This window comes from Monomorium pharaonis, unplaced genomic scaffold, assembly GCF_013373865.1.
Source record: "Monomorium pharaonis isolate MP-MQ-018 unplaced genomic scaffold, ASM1337386v2 scaffold_73, whole genome shotgun sequence".
Taxonomy (NCBI): Eukaryota; Metazoa; Arthropoda; class Insecta; order Hymenoptera; family Formicidae; genus Monomorium; species Monomorium pharaonis.
The window spans coordinates 1-25,000 of NW_023416052.1; the positions used below are offsets into that span (position 1 = coordinate 1).

The following is a 25,000-nucleotide window of genomic DNA, read 5'->3' on the forward strand; positions in this document are numbered from 1 at the left end:
GCGGTACTAATTGATCTATCTAGTGTAGACAGCGCCGATATTTTCTTTGCAGGACAAGAACGTGTTTTCCTCAAGTTTTTGAACAAAAAAGTAAACGCTAATGTCTAAACCGAACACATTTAAATTATCAATATAACACAATATACAATTCACGCTAAAAAATAAAATTTTCCAAGGAGACTGATCATATGGTGAGATTTGTGCGAGTATTCTGAGCACACTCGGTACGTTCCGCATTGTCTACAGCATTTTAGTTTCATGGAATTTCACACGTTTCGCAACATTATGCGCACGCGAGGAGCAAAATTATGTACAAAGTTGTACGGAGCGTTTCCGGAAGAATGTGCCAGAAATCAAGCAACTGTTGCTGCTCAAGGATAGGTTTATTCTTGGTAGCTGCTGTACTGATGCAATAACTTAGAATGAGAAAAAATATATTTGTCTTATTTTAACTTATTGCACTAGTGTAGCAGTGCAGCGACAAAGAACAGGCCTTGTATCTTCGTATGATTACTCAAGTAAGGCAGAAATACATTTTTTTTTACTGTAAAATTTGATTTCTGCTTGCAAAATTATAAGAGAAACAAATTTCACATTCTGGTAGATCCTGTACGAAGCACCCCACATAAAATTATTACTAATGTCACGACCAACAGTCGGTGGGGGACGAAACCTTCGACATTTTCAAATAAACTTGTGTGTGTGTGTGTGTGTGTGCGCGCACGCGCGCTCAAGGTTTCTTCGTTTCTTCATAACAACTCGTGAGTTTTGTCTTACTTCCCAGATCGACACTCTACACTACTTCAGTCAACTACGTCGTATCTCTGGCATCTTTCAAAGTGCACGACGTTCAATCGGAATCATCGCTGTCGTCCGACTTTAGTGCATAAGATATAGGCTTCCGAGCTCTACCGCCAATCTTCCGAGGCGGCGGCAAGGGCGAATCATCTGTTGTTGCTACGTCTTCATCGGAATCTGATTTCTTCTTTTTCTTCTTTATTTGTGAAAAATGAATTATAAATCAGTGATAAATTGTTATATTTACTATACTAAATATTATATAAATATGAATCGATAAATATCGCGCTTACAATTTGTTTGGAGGTAAATAACTCGTCTGTGTCTGAGTCTTCGGATGATTTTGGTTTTTTCTTCTGCCTCTTCACTCCTTTGTTACCACCGTTTTCGGCCTTCTTCTTAGCAGGTGCTAAATGCATAAGCAATGATTATGAAATTACTTGTATTTACCCATGCGACTGAATGCGATTTGAATGTCAATTACCTTTCTTAGGCGGCGTAAACTTCGTAGGTGACTCTTCTTCGGATGAAGGTATTACAGGTTTCTTGTCTGATACAGACTGCTTCTCAGGAGAATTGCCGACTAACGAATCGAAAAGTTCTTCCGAAGTCACTGTAAGGGTAAATAAATATCAAATATATCTTTTATAATATGCATAATTACATATTATCCAATATATATTGTTCTTACTTGTTGGTTGAGGTTTCTTATTCGGTTTAAGATTAAGGTTATCGTCAGAATCGCTTAGTACTAGAACGGAATCCTTCTTCTTGGATCTAAAGAGGACGTACGATGAGAAATAACTTCAAGCAAGTTAATATGATATATAGCAATTATACGTACATTTGTTCCGAATCAGAAGAGGGACCAAACATCTCGTTACTGTCTTCTGAATCCGAGCTGCTCATATTGTATTTCTTCTTGGTTGCTATCATTTAAACAGATTTAATAAATCTTAAGTAAAAACAAAATTTGGGAAAATAAGAATATAATCTATTTTAATAATTTCTTAGGGTTTGAAAGAAAAATGAAGACTTAATACCTGCGGCTCTACGAGATGTCCGTGGTTCCGCCCGTTCCGGAAGCGGTGAAATGCTACCGAAATCGATGTCATCACTGTCATCCGAGTCCTTATCCTTCTTTTTAGCTCCTTTTTTGATCGGTTTAAATTGTAACGTTGTTTGCTTCAATCCTGTTTAAGCCAGAATAAAACAATTCACCATTAAAATGTTCATTGTAAAATATATAATTTACAAAATAAATCTACTAACCTTTCTTTGTAGCTTTCTTTTCTATCTTTTCGGGAGAATTTCCAAGCCTATGTTCAAGAGATTTAGTATTGGAATCGACTAACGCATCAAACTCGTCTTTCTCCTCGATGGAGGTTTGCTCTTTCTTTCCCTGATAAAAAATTTTTATATATAACAACGTAATATGATACTATTAAATTAAATAAAGCAAAGTAAACTTACTCTTGGTTTCTTTATGCCTTCTTTCTTGTCCTTCGACACAATGTCAGCCTTTTCGATTTTTTTCTTCAGTTCAACATCAATGACGGGAGCTATGCGACGAGTGTCCTCCGTCTTGGAATAGAATTTTGAGGGTGGTTTCTTTTCATGTTGTTTCGATTTGATCTGTTCCTTCTGCTCCTTTTCTTCTAACTGTATGAAAATTGCGGTAAGATTAGAAATAAATAAAATTAATTTTATTTTGAAGCAAACCTTACTTTATTTAATTCGGCTAACAGATTATCCAGATCCTCTTTCCATAAAGAAATCGGCGAACGAGCTTGTAATCTCTTCAACTCCGCTATTTTCTCGTCCCGTTGACGCAACAAGTCGTCCTTCTTTTCCCTTGTCAGGCTCCACATCGTCATTCCAAGAAGATAATCGAAATTTTCTTTCTCTATCACGCTCGCGGTTGGAGCAGACTCTTCATCGTTTTCTACAACTTCTTCCTATTTATTTATAACAATGAGAATTATTGGTAAAGCTATACATATTTGTTGACACATAGAAAAAGGTATTTTATAAAGACAACCATGATCCAAAACTCTACATTTAACAGAAAGTTCTCTGCTTATTTTGATTACAAATAGCAAAGAATTTCTGTTAAAAAATTTATAGAAAAATGGCACCTTCAAGTTACAACGTCTGCAATGAAAGTTTTACATACTATTTCTTTCTATAATAACTTACTTGATCCTCCTGGTACAGCAAAATAAATAAATTCAAATGAATAACTATAATGCTTTTGTACTTACAGAAAATTTTCAAGGAAAAATCTCACTTACCAATACTTGCTCCCTATTCTGCGACAGTTTCCACGCTACTACCGGATCCGACTCGTAATTGCGTCTGACTAATTCCGCTATCATGTCTTTCTTCTTTTTGTTTTCTACCACCAAAGTGCCATCACATTTCTCGAGAATAAAGCGTGCCTGATTCGACAACTTCGCCGCTTCTGCTTGTAAAACTCCCTCCAGATAATCCTTCCTCTTGTGATACGCATCCATTCGTACTTTAAAAAATCCTTTCAATATCTGTACGACACTGTCGTACTTGTTTAAACATTGATTTTCGTCAAATGCGCACTACAATAAAAAGATATCGTTGACAAATTTCCATTTAAATGCTATCAGTATCGATATTTCTAATACCTTACCATAGATGTTATAGACGTCGTTGTCTGAAGTTTGAATGCTTTATGAAGACCATCTCTTTCCAATTCGACCAATTTGTCACGATTCATTATTACTATGAAATGCACTGCCGTATCTGTATTGTACTCTTTGTAATCCCTAAGATAAAATGAATATTCTTAGAAAAAAAAACTGACAGAAAATTCTCACAAATCTTCTCATCATTATTAATAAATACTTACGTAATAATAGCTGGTGTTTTATCAGTTCCATGTAACATAGGTTCTAACACGGTTTCCTTGTAAGTTTGCGTCCATGTGCCAATGGGAAGTTCAGTGATCTCCACTTTATCGGGTCCAATCACCGAAATCTCGCCACTTATAACATAACGGTAATCTCCACAGCTCTCCACAGAACCTTTGAAATTTTTGTAATATGGTATCTAAACAAAAAATTGCGTAAAATTAAAAAAATATCTCAATACTTTGATATTTAGAGCATTTCATATACTTGGTAAAGCATATATAATTTTCTAGGTTTAATTTAATACCATTGGTTTCGGGTCCGCGCCATCCATCATCCTGTGTATATTCTCAATTATCTCTCGAGGATTATAGTTTGGTATCTTCGTCATCCATCCGGTACCGATGCCGTCAGCACCGTTCACTAATACCATAGGAATTACAGGAATGTAGAAAACAGGTTCAATCTTTTGATTGTCGTCATACTCGTGTTTCAAAAGTGGATCGTCATGTTTGTGGAATATAAACCTTGCCAAAGGACTATGGAAAAAAAAGAGATCAGTGATATAGAGATATGTATAATTTCTTTTTCTATAAATAACTATATCGTAATAAGTGGCAAATACCTGAGCATTGTGAAAATGTATCTCGGACTGGCAGCATCCTTTCCGCCAGCAAGTCTTGTACCGAATTGACCGATAGGTTGGAGCAGATTAATATTGTTGCTGCCCACAAAATTCTGCGCGAGATTAATTATGGTCGCCATTAGAGACATCTCACCATGATGGTAAGCCGAATGCTCGGCAACCGATCCCGCCAATTGTGCGACTTTCACCTCGCGTTTGTCATTGCGTTTTAAACAGGTAAACAATACTTTTCTCTGCCCTGGCTTAAAGCCGTCCATCATGTTCGGGATGGATCTCACGTTATCATAATTGCTGTACAACACTAGTTCAACGTTGATGAAGTCTGAGTAAGAGACAGTGCGTGTGTCTTTTTCATAGAGATAACGTTCGCCGAGACCAATTTCCTTTCGTCTCTTGGTTTCATTCATGTGATTCATCAGCCATTCCTTACGTTGATCAACGCATTTCTTGCTGAATGCCATGATAATGTTCTGATCATCTTGATCGCCATCATATCGAAAGCGTATTCTGTGTCTGGTCATATTCTCAAAGTACTCCTTTGCCTCCTTGGCAGTGGAAGTACCCAAACCTATATAATCCCAAAAAGAACATTTTAAATCGTACGAATAAGTTTATAAAATAGCAGAAAACCAAAAAGATTTTGTAGTAAATACCTTTGTAGTATTTGATCTTATACGTATGAAAATTCTCAGTTTCCTTCTTCCACATCTCGAATTCTGGCAGAGAGAAGAAAGACAAGACTTGATTGCCCTTAGTGGCCTTTACGATAGGAGTAATAAATTCTTCGATAAAGTTCAGCCTTAATAACGACGGCCAGTTATGGTGGATAAAATTGATCAACAGTCCTTTGATATGTGAACCGTCCTAAATAAATCCAATTTTATAATATTTCTTTATTTACAATAAATAAATTAATGAATAAATTATATATATATATATATATATATATATATATATATATATATATATATATTACCTGATCTTGATCAGTCATAATCATCATTTTTCCATAGCGCAACGTCTTCAAATCGTCTCGAGTCTCGTATTTTTTCTTGTATTGAAGACCAAGGATTTTTATCAAATTGTTGATTTCAGCATTTTCTAAGATCTGCTTATGAGTTGCTTCTCGTACATTTAACATTTTACCTATGATCAAATACCAATTATTATTACAATTACTCATTTATTTTCAATAAAACAAATTTACCTCTCAATGGAAATATGCCATATTTATCTCTGCCTATGGAAGCGATACCGGATACAGCCATTGTTTTGGCTGAATCTCCCTCAGTCAAGATAAGAGTGCACTCCAAGGATTTTGCAGTTCCTGCATCATTAGCGTCCTCTAACTTGGGTATACCGTGAAGCTTTCTTTGCTTTGATTTAGGGCCCAGTTTTTCAAGCTGACTGTCAGCTTTAAATTTCGCCCAGGATAACACGGCTTCCACGACACCGATTTTCGTGATCTACGTTGAAAAAAATAGTCAAAAGCGTACAGACGTGTATAAATTTTTGATACAAATATTTTACTTACAGAATTAATAAACTTATCAGTTAGTACGCATTTGGAACCAAAGCTTTTCTGCTGCAGGGTCATATTCTCCTTGGTTTGCGAATCAAAAGTGGGATTGTTGATGAGACAGTTAATAAAAATCCACAAGTGATTTTTAATTTGAAACGGCTTAATGGCCACACCAGCTTTGTTCTTCTTTTTTAAAGTTTCGATCAATTGTTTGACTATTAACTCTGTCACATGATCGACGTGTCTCCCACCCTATCGACATTTTAAGTCAGTTCAAATATTTAAACTTTTTTTTTACAGTTTATCGAAAATTACTGTATACAGTAAATTATAGCAATTTCTCATCGCTTACCTTTGTTGTTGCAATACTATTTACAAAGGACATTTGTTGAAATCCTTTATCAGATAAAGTGAGTGCCACTTCCCATCGTGGGCCACAACTCTCGTACACAACTTTTAATGGGTTACCAAAATCATCTTCTTTACCTTTGATGTAACAATCAATGTAATCCTTAAAGGTCTTTACTGGTATACGAGTTCCATTCAAATAGACCTTGACGCCTTTCGAGGAAGCAGCTACGTCATACGCTCTTCGAGACATTAGAGATACAATATCATCATCGAGAGATTGCATCTTGAATTTTGACAAGTCTGGTGAAAATGTAACCTTTGTAAAATCCTCTCCATAATAATCTTTAATTCTAGGTTCACTGGCTTTTCCCATATTATCGCCCCACGTCTGTAAAAAAAAAAATTATAATATACATAATAGAATTAAAAATTGTGATATCAATTTATTTAATTTCTTGTAAAATTCATTTTCTTCTCTATTTAAAGAACAGATAAATCATGGGAGAAGTGCAACCAAAAAGAAATTGCGCTCACTTGTTTCAAGCTTTTCTTGTATTCCTTTGTTGCGGTCTCAACGGTAAAACGATGACTGAAAATGTTGCATAGTTTGGCACCGTAACCGTTTCTACCACCAGTCACTTTTTCCTCTTTATCGTCGTAATTGGATGATGTTAAAAGATGACCAAATATCATAGTGGGTACATACATCTTTTCCTCCTTGTGTATCACTACAGGGATGCCTTTGCCATTATTCCATACAGAAATGGTATTGTTTTCCCTGTAACAATAAACCATTTGATTAACGATCACAATTAATGCTAATTTCTTTCAAGGATTTTGAAAAGTGCATTTCTTCAGATAACTCACGAATCGATGTCAATCTTGATCATGTCCATTTTAGGATCGCGTTGTTTATTATCAGCAGCGTTCACCAGGATCTCGTCGAAAATTTTATATAATCCAGGAACGTACTTTATGTCCCTCTGTACCATCATCTCCTTCTCCTTATCGAAGACCCACATCATTTCTGTCACTGGTTCTACGGAACCGATGTAGGTATCGGGACGCAGTAGAATGTGTTCCAATTGCGATTTCTTTTGATAGATGCCTTCGATGGTCTTCTGCTTGGCAGCCTTGCTGTCGCCAGCTGCCCCATTCTCCATGGCTATACTAATTTTGGTACAATATACTCTTGGATATCTATAGATCAAGAAAAGTAGAGATTATGCACACATATAAAAAATTATATCTGCAAACTGCTAAAAAAATAGAATACAAGGTGGAAAAACAGCTCTGCTTTTTTCCTACAAATTAATCAAATTCAACCGTTTCACAGACTCTATTCTTCAACTGTTCAAGACTCTAATTTCGAGATCCGACGGAGAGGTGAAAATGCGTCTAGTACCAGGAGACGGAATAGATTACCGCAAGTAAAGACATCCACGTTGCAGAGAGCTTTGAAAAAAATGGCGGGAAAGGGTTATCATCTAATTGGCGCGATTTCGAGGAAAACAACAACCCCGTTTGTCACGGAAGACAGGGACACCTGTCCTCCTCTACCTCCTGCTCCTCCTCCTCCCTCCCCTTCACCGTAAATCGTGAAGGATCGTTGCGAAGCGCGAAAATCGCGGAACCGATACGGATGACTGTTACGGTGTACCTTCAGTGATCGCGCCTCAGCGCGCGTCAGTCAGGAGTGCGTCGCTCTCGCTACTTCGGCGGCGGCAGCGTCGGTTGTTTCTAGGACCGCAGGACCTCCATTCTTGAACCACAAACGCCGATAATTACTGGCATATCACAGGTGAGCGCGGGGGCGATCGTTTCGCTAGACGCACATCGACGAGCCACCCGACGATCCTGTTTCACTCGCTCGAACCGCCGGTGATCACCATCGGTTACGACGTGACAGACGAGGTACTTCTCGCTAACGTATACCACATACACTTCGCGCTTCGTGCATCGCGTCGTCCGCGCTTCCGCCGCTCACTTCGCGCTACTCGGCTTGCCTCCGCAAACAGAGCTACCAACTGACTTGTGCGACACGTTCTATACCCTTCCTGTTTTGTGTGCCTTCCATGATAACGCCTCGCGTAGGTCTGATTGGTTGATTGTTAGGGAACTTTCGAGGTACCTAGAAACTTTCACGGAAAATCAGGAATGCGGCCAACCCACGCGAGTCCGTGCACAAATAGCTCAAAAATTTATTTAAAATCTGCTTTGATCGAAAAATGAAAATAATCGTACTCAGCAATTCAAAAAAATTTTATCTTCAGGGTATCGATCATGTAATTTTTCCCCTAGGGCGGAAACGTGAAAAGTTGTTGTCTCTTTCCATTCAACACAATAGAAAGAGATAGTTACATGAAACTTTTCACGTTTCCGCCTCAAGGAAAAAGTTATAAGATTGCTGCCCTGATATATCATACAAAATGGACAAAAATTGAAAACAAAAATGGAAGATATAAATTTCGAGAAAATTCAACAAATACTGAACTTTTTTCTTTAGCGATTAATATCCGATAAATTTTGTGCGGTTAAATTCTTCCTTTTATGTGTCAGCAAACAAAAAATTAACAATTCTATTGATGTTAATAAAATGTTGCAAGTATCGCTAGAGTTAATCGCTAATTAAAACGTTCATCGTTAATATTTACCATTTATATCTGTGACAGAAACAAGAATCGAAAATATGGATTCCAAGATAATTCAAAGACAAGATACCAATTTTTTTTCTTTACTTCATTGATCAAAATCCAATAAAATTCACCTAGTTTAATTCTTCCTCTCAAGTGTTAGATAACAAAAAATTAAATTCTATCCGTGTTAATAAAATACTGCAGGTATCGCTCGAGCTAAACTAATTGTTTATCGCAAGCCTTATCCGATCTCTAAATATAATGGGACAAGGTAGAGGATATCATATTAATGGGAATAATTCTGGATACGCAATTCCTCAATAACGACGCATTTTTCTGAGGAGGCACGTGTTTTGTCGTGCTTACATTGTATCTTTATACAACTATTACTCTTAATCCATTATTTATCATACGGCAACTTTTTGCTTGCAAGATTGTTACTGTTGGATACTTCACTGCTTTGTTCGGTATTACATAAAAAAAAAATCTGTCGATAGTTTTATATGCCTGCTTTTCTATCGTAAACGCGCTATTAAAAAGGAGAAAAACGATACAAGCCTCAGTATTACGAGAACGGCAGAAAAGAAAGCATATAGATACGCGAATAATAAATCAGAGTTAAATACAAAATGAAATTCACTACTGCTGTCTCCGGTCTCGTGGGTGATTTTCGATTGGATTTTTCATAGCAGCAGATGTCCACATAGTTGAAAAATTGTCGAAATTCTTGCTAGGAGGGGCGCGGCTTAATGGAATGATGATTGGACGAATGAAGAGATCGGTAGTAGTGAGGAAGAGTACCTGTGGAAAAAAATCAAGTAGACTACATCATTTATATATATATGTGTATCGTGTATTTTGTAATTGTATAAATTATATTTATAAAATATTATATTTATCAATAATTAGTCGCGAAGCTGAATTAACAAAAATAGAACTAGACACTCAATTTTAAATTAATGTTGCATCTCCACAAACAAACGAACACTGGCGAATATGATAATATTCAGAAACAAACAAACAACATGTAGAGAGAGAGAGAAAGAGAGAGAGAAAGAGAGAGAGAGAGAGAGAGAGAGAGAGAAAGAGAGAGAGAGAGAGAGAGAGATTGCCGCTGTATAAATTTCGTAAAGTGACGACGCGCGAGAAAGCGCCAAGTTCCTATTATGCGGCAACTCACCAGCGGTTACAACGCGAATTGCACTGAGTTCGCGAATGAAGATTTTCGTTAGTACGGCTGGTGCCTCTGATTTTGGCGACCGCCACCACCTCTTTGCTTGCCGCCGTAGCCTGAGCCACCTGAAACAATACCGACACTGTGCCGTTAGTCTATGTTTATCTTTACAACACAAGTTTATGTAGCTACAATTATACGACTATAATTACACAAGTTAATAACGTAACAACAGATCGAGTTCTATAAAGTAGCGCACGCATATCTCGGTAGGAATAAACTACGCTACCAACAATCAAATACTACGAAGGAGGATATTACTACTGCTAATATAAGAACAAAGAGGCTACAGGCTAAGGTAGTAAGCTGTTATACTTTTCGAATCCATACCGTTCCTTTTGATACGCATCTCTCTGGAATTCTAATAACATTTGCCTTATCTTTTTTTCTTCGTGTTATTACAAAACAATAATTAAGCAACATGTATATTTATAAGCAAAAATAAAAAACAATATAAAAGCAAGACAAATAAAATTAATTTTTTTTACTTTAATGCTTCCACTAATCAAAACTAATCATTTACGTCAAGATTACATTTATCAAACTGAAATCTAGAGGGGGGGAGGGGATTAAATTGCTTTCGTTACAATCAAAGAGTTACTAGGATGGGTGCAATTCTAGCGGTGGCAAAGCTAAATAAAAAAAAAAGAGAGAGAGCTAAATAATGGGTAGTAAAATATATCAAGGAACGCTGTAATGCGTACCTTTACCGCGTACACCACCGCGCCCGCCCGCGTAGCCACCTTCGTAATTACCACCGCCATAGCCGTAGCCATCTGCGTTTCATGAAACACATCGTACAATGGAGTCAGTATCCGCACGTACCATCGAGATTTCAATGCATTGTAAGAAGTAATGAAATAAATAAATATCGTAACTGTGTAAAAAAAAATTAAAAATTCAAAGGGCAAGATTCTAATCGGAAAAAAAACCGATGCAAAGATACTCTCTGAAGATCGCCAGGATACTGACCATTTCATGACAGAAAGTACCTCACCCTAGGATTTATTCAAATTCAAATTTTCTTTTATAATTTCTGCTTATACGATAAAGAACAATAGATAATCACCACCATATCCGGTGTAATCATAACCTCCATAACCGCCGTAACCGCCGCTGTAGTAATCGTATCCCCCGTAACCGTCGTAACCACCACCGTAGCCGCCTTGGCCATAACCGCCACCGTAACCGCCTCCATAGCCCTGTCCCCAACCACCTTGTCCTCCGAATCCGCGACCCCGACCGCCACGAGCTCCTCTGCCACGGCTCATCATTCCCCCGCGCATTCCGGCCATACCGTCCAATTTAGGCGTTGCTTTCTTCACATCCACCTGGCAAAAGATCAAAATCGATAAAACAAATTGCATTTGTTGATTTATAAAATGTAACAGTTGAATTTCAAATTTAATAAATAAATAAAACATGAAAAGGCAAATGAAAGTTATAATTAATGTGCATATATTAACAATTCAATATAATACAATATTACTAAAGTGTTAAACACCTTAGGCCTGTTCTTCGTTGCTGCACTGGTGCAATAAGTTAGAATGAAACAAATATATTTTTTCTCATTCTAACTTATTGCACCAGTACAGCAGTACAGCTACCAAGAACAAGCCTCTTATTTAAAATTATTACTGTATTAAATTGCTAATATATATGCGCATTAACAATAGTGCCCGACTCTCGTTTGTTTTCCACTTGCTATTCTTATTAATTGATATTGCGAATTCTTTAATTATTTATTAATTAAATTCACAAACTCCTCGTTGTGTTAGATAGAAGACCAACAAAACTCACAGCTTTTCCATTGATGGTTTGTTTGGGTGTCTTAAGAAGTTCGTTGACCACTTGTTCCGATTCAAATGTAATAAAGCAGAACCCTTTCCTTTGATTCTTTGTCTTATCAAACGGCATCTCTACTTCAACAATCTTAAAAAAAAAGGGGGAAACATAAGCGACAATTCATTTTTCTTCGACTCATTTCTTGCGTCTGTTTCTGAGAGAAAAAAAGATTTACATTTCCAAATTGCGAGAAAAAGTTCTTAATATCGTCATCGGACAATTCCGTCGAGAGACCACCGACGAAAATTTTGCCATGTCTAGCTTTCGCTTTCTTAGGATCCACTTTTTTGTTATTGATGACATGATCGCCAGCTGACATAATCTGCAAATCATCAGATTCGTTTTAAGAACAATTAACATTATTTGTAACATTTAAAATACTTTTTATTTTAATAAAAACCATCGATTAAAAAAAATACCTTGTCGAGAGCTTCAGCCTTAGAAAAGACAATAAATGCAAAACCTCTCGATCTTCCTGTGTTAGGATCTGTTTTAACATTAATGCTCTCAATGTCACCATATGTACTAAAATGTTCTCTTAATTCCTCTGAAATTAACAACAAAAATAAAGATTAATGATACGGATAAAATACAAATTGTTAAAAATATAAAGTACTCACTGTCAGTGGTTTCCCAGCTTAAGCCACCAACAAATAATTTCCTGCAAACAATAAACAGAAATAAAATTTTTTAAGTAAATATAATGGATAACGCGTTTGCCGCCCTAACTCTCCAACCGCTAATGCGGTGCTATGATAATTGCGATATTATTTTAATTGAATTTTTTATAGGCACACAAATGTTAAAAGATAAACGAAAAAGAAAAATAGAAATTGAATTGTGCCTATCAATCATAGATCCTGATTATTTCCGGTCAACCTGCAAAGCAATGGAACTAATTTATTTTTACCAAAGAGAGAACAGAGATTTTCATTAAATAAAACCAATTGCTTCTACAAATTTAATATTGATTTAATGTCATATTCCAATGCAAATTAAAATTGTACTACAATTTAACAGAGTGCAAATTGATGATCCATGATGCTATATCTGGAGAAAGCACTGCAAAAAATTTTGGACTTGTATTTATACAAAGCACAATAAATCCCACCCATTTCCGATTGTAGGAAATTGGAATTTCAATTGCAGCGACATACAATGTAGGTTGTCCCAAGATTATAAATTTGGAAAAATAAACACGTTCCTTGCGTGTGAGACTAAACAAGAATTGTTATACTGACGATAAAAAAATAGTAAACGTTACAAGATACCAAGATATATCCCTAAAACAAATGAACTCTTATTAAGTTGAATGAAATATTATTGTACAAAATTACATATGCAGTTGCTACGCAATAGCGTAGTTAAAGTGAAGCTATGGAGAGACGGCGGCTTTGCGCACCACAAGTCAACTCGATTTATATTGCACCATATATATGTATATATGTTATATACATATATATAATACTTTCGTAAAAAATATTGAAGGAAAAGTTTTAGAAAAAAAGGTACATATGCATAAGTATGTTTATGTGTATACATGTGTGTGAGTGTAGTAGAAAAAAAAACGCATCAAAGAAAGCAAAGTACTGCTATTACAATGGTGATCCAAATAAGCTACACACAACTCCAGATGAGATATTCTGCTGCCCCTAAAGAAAATACAAATAACTTCTCTAAGTTACAAAAATCTCCCGATTATTAATTGGCCGAAATTATATAGTGGCATATGATGTAGATTGACTGCAACAACTCTATATTGGAAAAGCTAAAAATTAATTTTCCACAGATTACAACAGATTAATGTATTGGTCACTGCATGATTTTGCTCTGTTCTTATAATTCTCGTTCTTTGCTTTTTTTTATTTGACTTCTTTTTAAACAACATTATATATATTATTGTGCATTACATCAGACACTCGTACGCATACATATATATATATGATATTTTATATCTTACAGTTTGTTAAGAAGGCATTACATTACACACGACTTTTGTCTCGAGTCTCGAGTGATTTCATACTTTTCATCACATTCAAACAACAAGCTGCAATATGTACACACTTTGTACGTTTTTCTATCTTTTCCTTAAACTTTTTGCTTTTTTTTTCCGGCGATGTTAAGTCTGTACTTATATACGTATTTATCGAGATATATAATATATACATATGTCGGTTTTCATATCATCTATTGCTGATGATAAATACCATGGGTACCAGTCTCTCGCCGGTATCTGTTGTCAGGTCAGGTCACAGTTAGCCGGTTGCAAGCAGCCCGCCATAATCGCACTGGGACGTTTTGCCACCTGCAGACCAAGTCACAGAAACTGCGTTAATGGCGTTCCAGAGCCTAGCTGGAGATGTTTGCATTGGCCCTAGTGTCTCTGTGCATTTTTCATCATGCCCAAATATCACACTCGAATCAGCGGAAATTACTTTAAGTATACTCTGTATGTATGTATATCCAGCGTCAAGCGCGTGTCGCTGCGACACACGCGGTATGATTTGAGACTCAACAGGTAACATTTGACTCGACTTGATTTCCACAGCGCACACTTTTTCGTGTTGTGACGTAACATGGATGGACTTGAGAACTCGATGGCTCGATCGCTCACAATAATTTTCCGAACCCCAAAGCTCATTCACGGAAGCCTCACAGTTTCAATTCAGAGACAGAGATGCGCCCAAGGACACAAGCGTTCGGACGGATTTTTCGTCAATCGTTATCGAGCAATTGACTAGATCTGAATTTTCTCAACCGTAAACTGTTATACTGTGAATAAGGAAAGGATGACTCGTAGTAACTGATCAAACGTGGACTTTTCAAAATTACATTCTATAAAAAAAAATAGAAATACAATACAAATTATCTTATTTCTTACAGAATATTATATAAGTAAGATCTACAAGTAATACATACAAACTCTTTCAATCAATGACGAAATTGTGACTGCCCTCCATTAATTATAGGACTAGAAGAGAATTAATCGGCTGAATGAGAACAGAGAACAAAAGAGATTTTATAAAAAAAATTAGAAAGCTTGGAAAAAAAAAACATTGGACACATATCTCGTAATAAGTAACAATACATGTATGTAATCGTAATCACAGCATAATAATGAGTATATTATATATTTACCTTATTTTTATTCGTACTAAAGCAATACGTAAGATATCTCGAAACAGTTTTGCTACGAGTGTATAATCGATGGGTAATAAGTAGCAGCGAAATTGTTCAATTGCATAATTCACATTTGTTTATTGCTCTATATACAAAATATCTAATTTGCAAACATCTGTTTGCGATAATGGGGGAATAATACCGGAGCTGCGAAGTGACGTCAGAGATTTGTCGCGGTCCATGTACTCTCGGCGCTCAAACACGACGCGGCAAACATGAACGACGTTATCGCGTAGGAGGGAGAGAGTGATAGGGGAAGAGGAGAAGGGAGGGAGATGGGGTAGGCGGGGAGAAAGAAACAAAGCGGCAAAAAATCGAACGCGAGCGTGGAAAATGACGTACGTACACGCGGCGGGGCGCGAAGCGAAGCGGGTTTCCACGCGCTACGGGCGGCGTAAGCGAGAGAGAGAAAAAAAAAAAGAGATCGCGTTTGAGCTCACAACGAACGAGCGTAGCGTAACTACCCGCGCGGGCGGCGCCGGCGAACAAAAAGAAGCGCACCGGCGAGCGCATCGCGGCCGAGCGGCGCGGGCGGATCGCGCGAGCGAGCGATCGACGCCCGGTGCACGACCGATGCGCGCGGATTTTCATCTCGGTCTCGAACCGGCCCCATCGCCATCTTGTCCGGCTCATGTCGGAAGCGAGGGAGCCGCTACCGCCGCGGGGGACGCCGAACGATTTCGCGGGAAACCCGCCTCGATTGGACCCGAGTCTGCGGACGGACACGCCGTTGTCGGATGATCACCGAGGGCATCGGAGTCGCGCCCGAATCGCGCGGCGTCGGGTCTCTCACGAGAGCCGGTACAGACGGGATTGGATGGAAGAGATCTTACCTATCCTCCTGCGAATCTGCCTGGCCATTCTCCACGGCGTCCCCGCCGCCACCGATGCCGCCGCTCTCGGCATCGCCGTTCTTCTCGAAATTTTGCTCCGCAACGTCCTCACTGAAGTCCTTGTTCTCTTGCTGATCAGCCATTGTTTACAGCCGCGTTACGCGCACTCGCCGGGTGTCAACGAATACGAGAGGAAGATCGGAAAAGATAGAAAATTATTACAATTACACTCAGATCGGTGGACGACTGCAGCGAGACGAGTCCACGGCAAGGAGCAAAGAGAGATAGATGGAAGAATGGAATGCCCGCGATGAATTCCGCGAAACGCCGGCGACAGACCTGCCTCCTGTTGACAGGATAGCGAAAACTGCGCGCAGGCAACCGCGTTCTCTACAGCCAATCGGAAACGCACTCTGCTCCGGCGCTCGACCAATCGGAACGGAAGGAACGAGTGGATTCCGTCATCTATTGGACAAATCCGGAAATTGTAAGTACTTAAGCCTTCGGCACTTGATACGATTTTTCATGGTAGATTGCATACAAAATTCCGATTAATTTATAAAAAAAAGTAACCAACAATTTTACCTGTTACGTGTGTCATGTTGTTTACCTTTTGTACTTTTCAAACGTACACTCGTGCCGTTTTTAAGCAACGCGAAAAATCTCAAAAATTTTTACCAATTAATTACGATCGAAAGTCGGAAGTCACATGCACATTTACAGCACTTCCGCCGCGCGCGCGCATCGGGTTTTTGGGCGCCGCGCCATCAGACGGCGCTGCTGGCGACGAGGTCGGCGACGAAAAGTTTGTTGGCCTCCGGTCAGCACCTGGCCTCTCGCGCGATGATTAGATTAATTAGATTGTACGGTTAAGATCTAGTCTAGTTTGTAGGAAACGACCGGGTTACACCTGTTGTTGTTATTATGGCTTCCCTGGTCGCGGATTACGGGACCTCCGGCTCCGACGGCGAGACGGACGACGTTTCGAACGATGCGTAAGTTTGGGCCGTTGCGTAGAATTGCCCCCAATTAATTGCTTCTGTCCTGATTTCTTTGTTTGTTACTTTTTTGCGCTCGCTTGTGAGCGCCCGCTCCGACTTAATTCTCCGGGAAATGAGTAAGTAAATATCTCTCCTCGTGAAGAGCTGCCGAAAGTCGAAAGTTTGACAGATTACGTAAACGCGAAGTCTGACACGACACAAAAGATACAATTTGCCAAGCATTCGTGTTTTGAGTTCAACAACCGGTATATACGTACAGAATGCGGCTTGTTCTTTGTAATCTGATATTGCCTCACCGTTAGCTTTAAGGGTACGGAGGAGTTTGCGTCGGAGAAGGAGGAGGACGAAGAAGAGGAAGAGGATAGTAAGGAGGAGAACGACAGGGATAACGTTGGACACGTGAGAATAACTGAAACGACAGCTTCCAAAGAAAAGCTTCCATTGCCCACGCCAGACTTCAACAGCGCACCTACACTACTGAGGACATCAGTATTCCTGAATCCATTTGTCGAGGCAGAGCGGGCAAAGAGCGCAATCCTGGAGAAGCACGTAAAGATGACGCCAACACTGGATGACACAAAGATGATTAACGGACGCAAGATTTGCTGGAACTATCGAAAGGGCCGCTGCCGTTTTGGCCATAATTGCACCTTTGCCCACGACTCCGATTTACATCGTAGCGCGGCTGAACTGGAAGCCCTGCGGACGCCACAAGAGACGCTGGTCTGTCAGACTCGATATAACGGACAACAGCAACATCAACAGATACAGCAGATATTGCCATCCATAAATGATGATGAGAACGAGGTAGATCAGGAGAATAATCAGACGGCGAACAGAAAGCGTAAAAAGAGGCCTGGCCTGTGCCAACTGTTGCTTCCGAGTAAAAAAGTCTACAAGCAGTTCAAAGCACAACAACAGCAGCAACAGCAAACCAAAACTAGATGAACGCTATCTCTTTATTTGGTATTGTAGTAGGAGATAACATTGTCTTCTAGCTGAGTTGTTAACCTATACTTTTTTTACGAATTGGAAAGTACGCGCACTGAGCAATTTTCTGTGCAAGGTAATATTAAATAGATTTTGTGGAGGCTTTTAATGAACAAAAAGAATAATGAAAAAATTTTTTTGGAAAGAATAATTAGAAGAAATTTTAGAAAAAAATTTATGTAAACAAAAATTATTGAAGTAAAAAAGATTATTGTGAACAATTTTAAATTTTGCTCGTATTCGTTTTTAAGAATTAAATTTAAAAGGTTTTTTTATCGCAAAGTGGAAGCCATTAGTGTACAGCAACAAGATCTCGTGTATCTTACTTAGAATTTAGATTAACATTTAATTAAAAACAGTTGCGCGCACACAAAATCATAGCTATATAAAGGAAAACGAAGAAATTTCGACTTATGCTTCCAATACGAACAAACGTGCGATGTGTAGGATAGAAACTTTGTTTGAGAAACTTTTATCTTGTATAAATTTGTAGAATATCCAATACATTTACAAAAATGTATTTACGCATATGCAGTCTTTTTAAGATTCGTCTTGTAATGCAACAAGCATAGAAAATGTCTTCTCATTAGTTTGTTTTCCCATTTAGTTCATTACTAGCTAATTCTTTATTAAATAATAATTTACTTGATTACATTATTCGTTCATTCGAGAATATCAAATAACATTCTAGAATGGAATTCATACACAGAGTGTATATTGCAATGATACATGAAAATATTTGACGAATTTGGAGAGTATATTCTGTTTTCCACATTCTTTTCAAATAGGAAGAAATATTCTGTGTTTACCTGACAACAATACTTCCATGCGTTTCTGTGAATTTAGGATTAATCCAAGTGTAATCGCTTGATTACATCCCTCCCTTTTTTAGACAAACATTTATTTTATATTTTCTTGTACTGATTGATCGATAAGACAAATTCGATACTCCGAGTTAGATGTAATTACAATACCTGTAGATATTGCGAATAATGAAGAAGTTCATTTACCAATACATTAATCTTTCTAACGAGAAAATAACTATGATAATAAAGGGAGAGAAAATAGAAGGATCATTGACAAACTGAGTGTTTACTCATCTGTATCCACTCTAAGTGATTAAACAGTGTTTTACTAACTACATGTTACTTATCTGTTGAAAAAGAGAAACATAACAAGTAATGATATATTAAAATAGAAGAAGCAGTGAATATCTAAGAATTTATCTAAACTATTGTGACTCAAAAGAGGCTCTTCGGGGATTTCCGAGAATTTCTAAAAGGTTGCCAATAAATGATTCAGCTGTGCTGAAACAATATCTTGTCTTAATTTGTATTCTTTTCTTCTATACCCATTTTATCAGTAAAATATATAATAAGGGCATAAATTAGAAGACTAGTGCAGCTAAAAAAGTAAATGTTTTTCAGGTTTATCTTAATTAAATAAAAATTTATAACAATGTGCTTTGTTAATTTTTCATCCAGTTTATACACATAAAATAGAAATAAACTTCAAACATTTAAAAAGAAGGATCTCTCGAAAAGTCTTAGATAATGTTCATCACAGGTGAAGAAATATAAGACATGATAGGCACGTGACATTGTTTTATTAGACGCTTACGGGTACAACGTTCTGTTGTTCAGATCCATTATCTACGTAAACTGAGTGCGCGTTGATAACTCACTGTTGCATCATCGAATGAAAATATAGACTTTCGTGTTTCTATACACATATATATGTATTTATATATATATATACATATATATTTCTCTTTCTTTTTATTTCCGCGAATGAATGTTTCACAGGCACTTTGTCTCTAAACAGTGGCAAAAATTTATGAATGATCAGAGAGTTTGGCGTGTAGAAAATGCGAAAGCGACACGTGTGGGTAAGCGTCATCGCAGAATTCATCACCAACTTTTTAAGGTCACGAGCGAAATATACGGGATCTCGCAAAACACCTTTCTATCATTTCTATCGCAATCTTTTTTCCAGCAAATCTTTTGTTCCGCTATCTGTGAGATCTCTCGCAATTACATCGACAATACATATTACAATTAATCACAGAAATGGTAGATTTGACAAAAATAATTGCGCCACATTATATACAATTAAATTAATTATTTCTATTGGCAAGCACCTTATTAAGTACTGATATATTCAATTGTTAAAAGTTCGCCACGATTGTAACAACAGGCTATTATACGACATTGCCATATTTTTTTGAGTGAGTTATCAGATTGTAATTTTTTGAGATCTAAAAAATTAAGATCTCCTATATACTAAAGAAATATATACAAATCTTAAAAATCTCGCTAATACTCTATAAAAAGAGAAAACTTTGGTTTGATAAAAGAGAAAATCACTTAATTGTTCGAAAATATTTCGAATACAACTTTGTACTATCTTCTTCAATCCTTAAAATCTGAAAATTTTATAATTCAATTTTCTTTTATAAATGTAATCGAAAACTCGGAAAAATTTAATTTCCAAGATATAAAAAAGAGATAATAAATATATATGTTAGAAATCTTTAAAAGCAATAATAACAAAAAAGTTATACAAATTTTAATTTTTTTTCAACTAACAAAAAAATTATTACTCCACAATCAACCAAGCTAATTTTAATCTAAACATTTGAGAAATTCATTATCTTCGGTCTTAATTAAAAATAACAAGAATTCCTTATATTTGCGAGGAGCTTGTATCAAAGTTGTCGCGAGTGAATTGGTGTTTCTAGAATTTTGTAAAATATCTTAATATATCAATTTTGTCTGATACAGAGAAATTTATATGTATAATTGCTAAAGATCTGATAGCTCACTTTAAAACTTGTAACTTCGATATTGCATTACAGTATCACCTACGTATCGTAAAATACTACAATATCGTTGGAACGTAAATTAAAATCTTTTGTGACTTTCCTTTTTTTTGACATTAAGTACGTTACAGACATATTTAACACATTTGAATTCTTTGTAAAAGGATTTTGCGATAAATCCTAAGAGAATTTTCTAACCATTCCCTAGGATATGTAGCCCGATAGCGTCGCTCAAATGCTCGATATTTCTTTCTTTTTATGACTTGCGTTCCCAAACGCCGTTTTCTTGTAATACGATACGCGCATTTCTCTATCACAATCATTCTTCCGAGCTCGAAAATTGTTGGACAATACTTGAGGCATATAAAGAGTAAACTAAAGAGTAAAATAAAGTACAAATACTTGGTGCGTCAATGCACATCGCTCGTTCAGTGGAGCTGTATTACGAACCTGTTAAGACCTCGTTTCATCAATGTCGTGCAACCTTAACTCTTACATCTCGGTTCATTTCTTTAACTTTCAACTCAATCTTAATTTTCTCTTTCTCGAAATTTCAAAATTAAAAAAAAAGCCATGAATGAATTATGATAAAATTTAATCTTCGTGTACCACCAGAAATCCATTTTACATATCACAAAGAGTTTGACGAAAGACAACATTGATCAACATTTTTCTTCAAAAATTTTTTTAATCTGAAATTTTAAAGATTCTTAAAATTGTAAGAAAGCGTTAGAGAGATTGAAAAATTTTATTATTCAAAAATCTTTTAAATATTTTGAGATTTTCAAAATTTTCCGTGCGAATTTCGTCATGTACTCAACAGATTTGCATTGGATCTTGATGCTGATCCAAGTTTAATCGACGTTGACGAAACTGGCCGTAAGAATTTTCACAAAAATTTCTTAAGTACGACACGCAAGTTTGATTAAAAAATAGATATCTGTGTGAAATTTTAGAAATCTATCGCGCTAATAGTTGTTTACTCAATATTAATGCAGATAATTCGCGCCGATACTGATAACGTTAAGTTCTTGCTACAGTTCGGAATTATTCGCGAATTGCTTATTATTAAGAGATTTATTATTTCTTAATTTTCTGCATGTCCCTCCATTAGAATCCGTTCTTCTGCGGTTTAGCAATCTTCAATTGCCGCAGACCCTCTGGCTTCATGGTTGAATCACCATTGCGAATTTCCGGCTGTTGATCGTTGCCGTTTATATTACATCGCTCGGCGAACGTCGCCTTACCATTCGTGAGACCGCCATTAACGCTTTTGCTGACGATCGCCTGTTGACGGTTCATCGAATCCAATGCACCGCTAGCTTTGTCGAGTCCGTTGCTTTGTATTTCGGTCGTTATACTCTTCAAAATCGGAATACCTTGACTCTCTGGCGACTGCACGATGCCTGCGAAATGAAACGGCGTGCGTTATTCATGTGTATTCAGATATAGCTGTTTCTATCATTAGTAATCTCGGATAATCGTTATTATTTCATACAGTTGAAATGCATGAAACCTGAATGACCGGAAAAGTTTAAACTATAAAAAGTGAAACTTAATTCTAGTCCGAATATAACAGATATTCGAAAATATATTGTAGAATATATTTATGTAACAAAAATATACATGTCATAATTATAGAGTTTAAGTACCATGACAGTATTTATTGGTGCTGTTCCATTCTTCGCGCAAGCTAAGGTTAAACATGCTATAATCCGGGTTGCCGGTGACCTCTTTTTCGATCTTCAGGAAATGAGGCAAGATATTTTTCAGCTCGTCGCCCGCCTTTGCCGTGTACGTCTCGAGTAACATCAATCCCCGACATCTGCAAAGTGTGTGCGTCTTTTCTTCTCTTATGATAAATAAATACATACATGAGAACAAAACGAAAGATCTTAACAGAAAAAATCTGTCGTAATATTTGATTGATAATCTAAAACCTTGGTATTAATTATAACTGAGCTATTTATTGTAACTGTACTTTGCATGCAAACGATAAAACAGAAAAACTAATCATGCAAAATATCTTGTATTTACAAAGTACTTTTTTTATTAATTCCTCTATAAATATAGAATCCACTTTTCCCTCGGAAGTGGATAGAGATTTTAGTTTAATGTTTTAATTCATGCAATTATGGAAATACTAAGATATTACCTGGGATGCGCCGGTTCTCTGTATATGTCTAACTGATAATACTGATTATTGATGAGGAAGCAACGGCGACGTTTGAAGATAGTGAAATGCGAGTCATCGCGCTGGGCCAACATATTCAGGTAATCTCGGTGCGTCAATTGGGTCTTCACCTCGATTACTTGGCCGCACATTTTCGGCCGGCGAAGCGTATGAATGTATGACCAGTGACCTTAAAGAATAAAAAATTCAAATTAAATCGTCATTCAAATCCTCGTCAAGAAAAATGCAGTGCTGACCGATGCACCGTTAACTCGCAAATGCAAAAGAATATTGAATTATCCAGTAATAATAAATACAAAATTAATTCTCCCTTTCAAATGATAATATTGCTTTAAATGAACAACTGGATCGCAATAAAAGAGAGAACAAAGAGCTTTTCATCGTTTGTACGGTGATTCACCTTTCTGGCCGCGCTTGCGTAGACGAGCCTGCATCTTAGGATTATTGCTCTGGAGGTAATTATGCACGACGTCGAAGTCCTGGAAAGCCGGGAACTGGATGTCCGCCGGCAGCGGCGCCTTCACAAGGAACTTGACCTTGCGGCTGCTCGAGCGCAACCGGTCGCCGGTGTCGATGCCCAGTTTCTGGCACACGCACTCGATCATCCGGCAGATTTTCGTCTCAAAATCCTGCGAGTTGTCGATAACGTCGAAGTACGGGTGGCCAACCCAGGCGGCCGCGGCCTTGTAGTCGAGGTCGCGAGCGAGTCCGACACCCTCGGAGCGACACGCGTGCTCCTCCGTGGAGTAGAATTCCTCAGCACCGTTCGCGGCCGAAACCATGTGGATGATCTGGTTGTACCTGGTCAAACACGAGACAGAAAACGGGATGCTTTACTGATATATTGAAACTATATTAAGACACGTAAAATATAATACAAATATGTACGAACAAAATCCGTTGCAACAAAACCATTCACAAACTTTCTTGTATTGTTAACTTTACCTGTTGTCCCTTAGTTCGACATTATTCCATCCGTTCGAGGCCATCATGAGCTCCCACTTATCCTTCGAAATGACTGCAAAATTTCTCTCATTAATCTTTCATCTCTGGGAGAACTAACTTAATTAAATAGTTTTAAACAGTTTAATTAAAGATTTGTACTAACAGGCGGAGGCGTCCATCGCACCACGATCACAGATAATCAAGCAATTCCGCGAACAACTTTCACCCAGTTGAAAGAACGTGTTCTCGATTTGTATCATCGTGCGCAAAAGATTTTCCTGAAATTTGAATGCTGCAACATACGTAATGAAAGAAAATGCAACATTATACGGATGAATGTTCTCGCTCGTTTCGTAGTGTTTTCTTTGGGGAGGAGGACGATCTGCATGACGTGGACACTTCGGCGATACTTGAAGCGCTAGCCTGAATAATCGCGTCACATTTATCTTGATATAAAGGGAGCGTAAAGCTTTAAGGAGGAAAGCCCTTGAAATGTGTAGCTCAATAGACTTCCATAGGAGCGATATTTTTGGCGACTTATACTGGCGAGTGTACATACTAGTTCAGTTGTCTAAAAGACGTCTTGTGGATCCCCGGGTTAAAGCCCTTTTCAAGCGAGATTCTAGCGAGACGGACGGACGATCCTCTCCTCTTTCCTTCAAGTGACACGAAAAGGAAAACAAAATTCGCAAATTTTGAATCGATCTCTTTCATATGTAAAAGCCCCTCGATTTTGTTACATATTATATTTTGCCAACAATTTTGAAAGAGACGGGAAAATATGTGTAACTTATCCTTGAAAAGCTCTCATCTCGTGATTGACAGATGAAATTATTCGTTCCAGGATACAAAAGTACGCGAGGATACGTCTTTCTCGTCGGTTCTAGAGAGTGCCTTGTGTGTGATGGCCGAGACACAATGAAGTGTAAACATAAAGACGTAAGAAATAAGGAATAAAATATATACATAAAATAAATATATCGCCGACACGTGGGACTAAATGTATATAGCGCACAAAGCTACGAGAAGCGATCGATAAATAGGAAGATGCGACTAATAAGGGATAAAATAAGCTACCCTACGTCTACTAGACGGCATGAGAAAGTCTACCGATATTAC

At 37.4% G+C, this 25,000-nt stretch overlaps 4 protein-coding genes and 2 long non-coding RNA genes across 12 annotated transcripts; 2 read left to right on the forward strand and 4 right to left on the reverse strand.

The window, feature by feature from the left end:
* LOC105839555 (DNA topoisomerase 2) lies at positions 1 to 8,357 on the reverse strand. Of its 2 annotated transcripts, XM_036295244.1 has the most exons (23): positions 7,863 to 8,354; positions 7,070 to 7,402; positions 6,737 to 6,980; positions 6,204 to 6,590; positions 5,864 to 6,103; positions 5,537 to 5,795; positions 5,306 to 5,475; positions 4,983 to 5,193; positions 4,309 to 4,897; positions 3,991 to 4,222; positions 3,683 to 3,882; positions 3,464 to 3,599; positions 3,093 to 3,392; positions 2,998 to 3,006; positions 2,526 to 2,756; positions 2,272 to 2,460; positions 2,071 to 2,200; positions 1,842 to 1,991; positions 1,643 to 1,727; positions 1,490 to 1,575; positions 1,283 to 1,411; positions 1,092 to 1,207; positions 1 to 994 (listed from the first exon to the last, which is right to left on the reverse strand). In XM_036295244.1, the coding sequence occupies exons 2-23, from the start codon at positions 7,363 to 7,365 to the stop codon at positions 851 to 853; spliced, it is 4,533 nt and encodes a 1,510-aa protein (XP_036151137.1). In that variant the 5' UTR covers positions 7,366 to 7,402; positions 7,863 to 8,354; the 3' UTR covers positions 1 to 850. The 2 variants fall into 2 exon arrangements, with proteins under 2 accessions (XP_036151137.1, XP_036151138.1); XM_036295245.1 differs by lacking the exon at positions 2,998 to 3,006 and having other exon boundaries at positions 7,863 to 8,357.
* Positions 8,358 to 8,920: 563 nt separating this feature from the next.
* On the reverse strand, positions 8,921 to 16,372 carry LOC105839554 (RNA-binding protein squid). 6 transcript variants are annotated; one of them, XM_012685949.3, is made up of 9 exons: positions 15,931 to 16,372; positions 12,538 to 12,578; positions 12,337 to 12,464; positions 12,093 to 12,239; positions 11,873 to 12,004; positions 11,142 to 11,403; positions 10,777 to 10,848; positions 10,019 to 10,137; positions 8,921 to 9,639 (listed from the first exon to the last, which is right to left on the reverse strand). In XM_012685949.3, the coding sequence occupies exons 1-8, from the start codon at positions 16,071 to 16,073 to the stop codon at positions 10,067 to 10,069; spliced, it is 996 nt and encodes a 331-aa protein (XP_012541403.1). In that variant the 5' UTR covers positions 16,074 to 16,372; the 3' UTR covers positions 8,921 to 9,639; positions 10,019 to 10,066. The 6 variants fall into 6 exon arrangements, with proteins under 6 accessions (XP_012541403.1, XP_012541404.1, XP_028047168.1 ...); XM_012685950.3 differs by having other exon boundaries at positions 11,166 to 11,403; positions 15,931 to 16,224; XM_028191367.2 differs by lacking the exon at positions 10,019 to 10,137 and having other exon boundaries at positions 11,166 to 11,403; positions 15,931 to 16,225.
* Positions 14,124 to 14,487, reverse strand: LOC118648821. The gene is made up of 2 exons (XR_004965447.1): positions 14,353 to 14,487; positions 14,124 to 14,222 (listed from the first exon to the last, which is right to left on the reverse strand). It is a non-coding gene; the product is annotated as an uncharacterized LOC118648821 (long non-coding RNA).
* LOC118648823 lies at positions 14,229 to 15,517 on the forward strand. Its single transcript, XR_004965448.1, has 2 exons — positions 14,229 to 14,366; positions 14,466 to 15,517. It is a non-coding gene; the product is annotated as an uncharacterized LOC118648823 (long non-coding RNA).
* Positions 16,373 to 16,704: 332 nt separating the features above from the next.
* On the forward strand, positions 16,705 to 19,250 carry LOC105839542. Its single transcript, XM_012685928.3, has 2 exons — positions 16,705 to 16,925; positions 17,234 to 19,250. The coding sequence occupies exons 1-2, from the start codon at positions 16,855 to 16,857 to the stop codon at positions 17,877 to 17,879; spliced, it is 717 nt and encodes a 238-aa protein (XP_012541382.1). The 5' UTR covers positions 16,705 to 16,854; the 3' UTR covers positions 17,880 to 19,250.
* A 2,602-nt stretch (positions 19,251 to 21,852) lies between these two features.
* LOC105839543 (TRPL translocation defect protein 14) lies at positions 21,853 to 24,173 on the reverse strand (the record flags this gene model as incomplete). The annotated part of the gene is given in 6 exon segments (XM_036295246.1): positions 21,853 to 22,148; positions 22,395 to 22,567; positions 22,898 to 23,105; positions 23,337 to 23,737; positions 23,882 to 23,954; positions 24,045 to 24,173. Coding segments are annotated over 6 exon segments (1,280 nt in total), but the record flags the coding sequence as incomplete, so codon positions are not given.
* Positions 24,174 to 25,000: the final 827 nt, after the last annotated feature.

Excerpts from the sequence above, each read along its gene's own strand:
- LOC105839555 (XM_036295244.1), bottom strand. The coding sequence starts at position 7,365 with ATGGAGAATGGGGCAGCTGGCGACAGCAAGGCTGCCAAGCAGAAGACC. Across the intron at positions 6,104-6,203 it reads ATAGTATTGCAACAACAAAG|GGTGGGAGACACGTCGATCA; the intron begins GTAAGCGATGAG and ends AAATGTCGATAG. Across the intron at positions 1,992-2,070 it reads AAAGAAAGCTACAAAGAAAG|GATTGAAGCAAACAACGTTA; the intron begins GTTAGTAGATTT and ends TGGCTTAAACAG.
- LOC105839554 (XM_012685949.3), bottom strand. The coding sequence starts at position 16,073 with ATGGCTGATCAGCAAGAGAACAAGGACTTCAGTGAGGACGTTGCGGAG. Across the intron at positions 12,240-12,336 it reads AGGCTGAAGCTCTCGACAAG|ATTATGTCAGCTGGCGATCA; the intron begins GTATTTTTTTTA and ends GATGATTTGCAG. Across the intron at positions 12,005-12,092 it reads TTTTCTCGCAATTTGGAAAT|ATTGTTGAAGTAGAGATGCC; the intron begins GTAAATCTTTTT and ends TTTTTTTTTAAG.
- LOC105839542 (XM_012685928.3), top strand. The coding sequence starts at position 16,855 with ATGGCTTCCCTGGTCGCGGATTACGGGACCTCCGGCTCCGACGGCGAG. Across the intron at positions 16,926-17,233 it reads GACGACGTTTCGAACGATGC|CTTTAAGGGTACGGAGGAGT; the intron begins GTAAGTTTGGGC and ends CCTCACCGTTAG.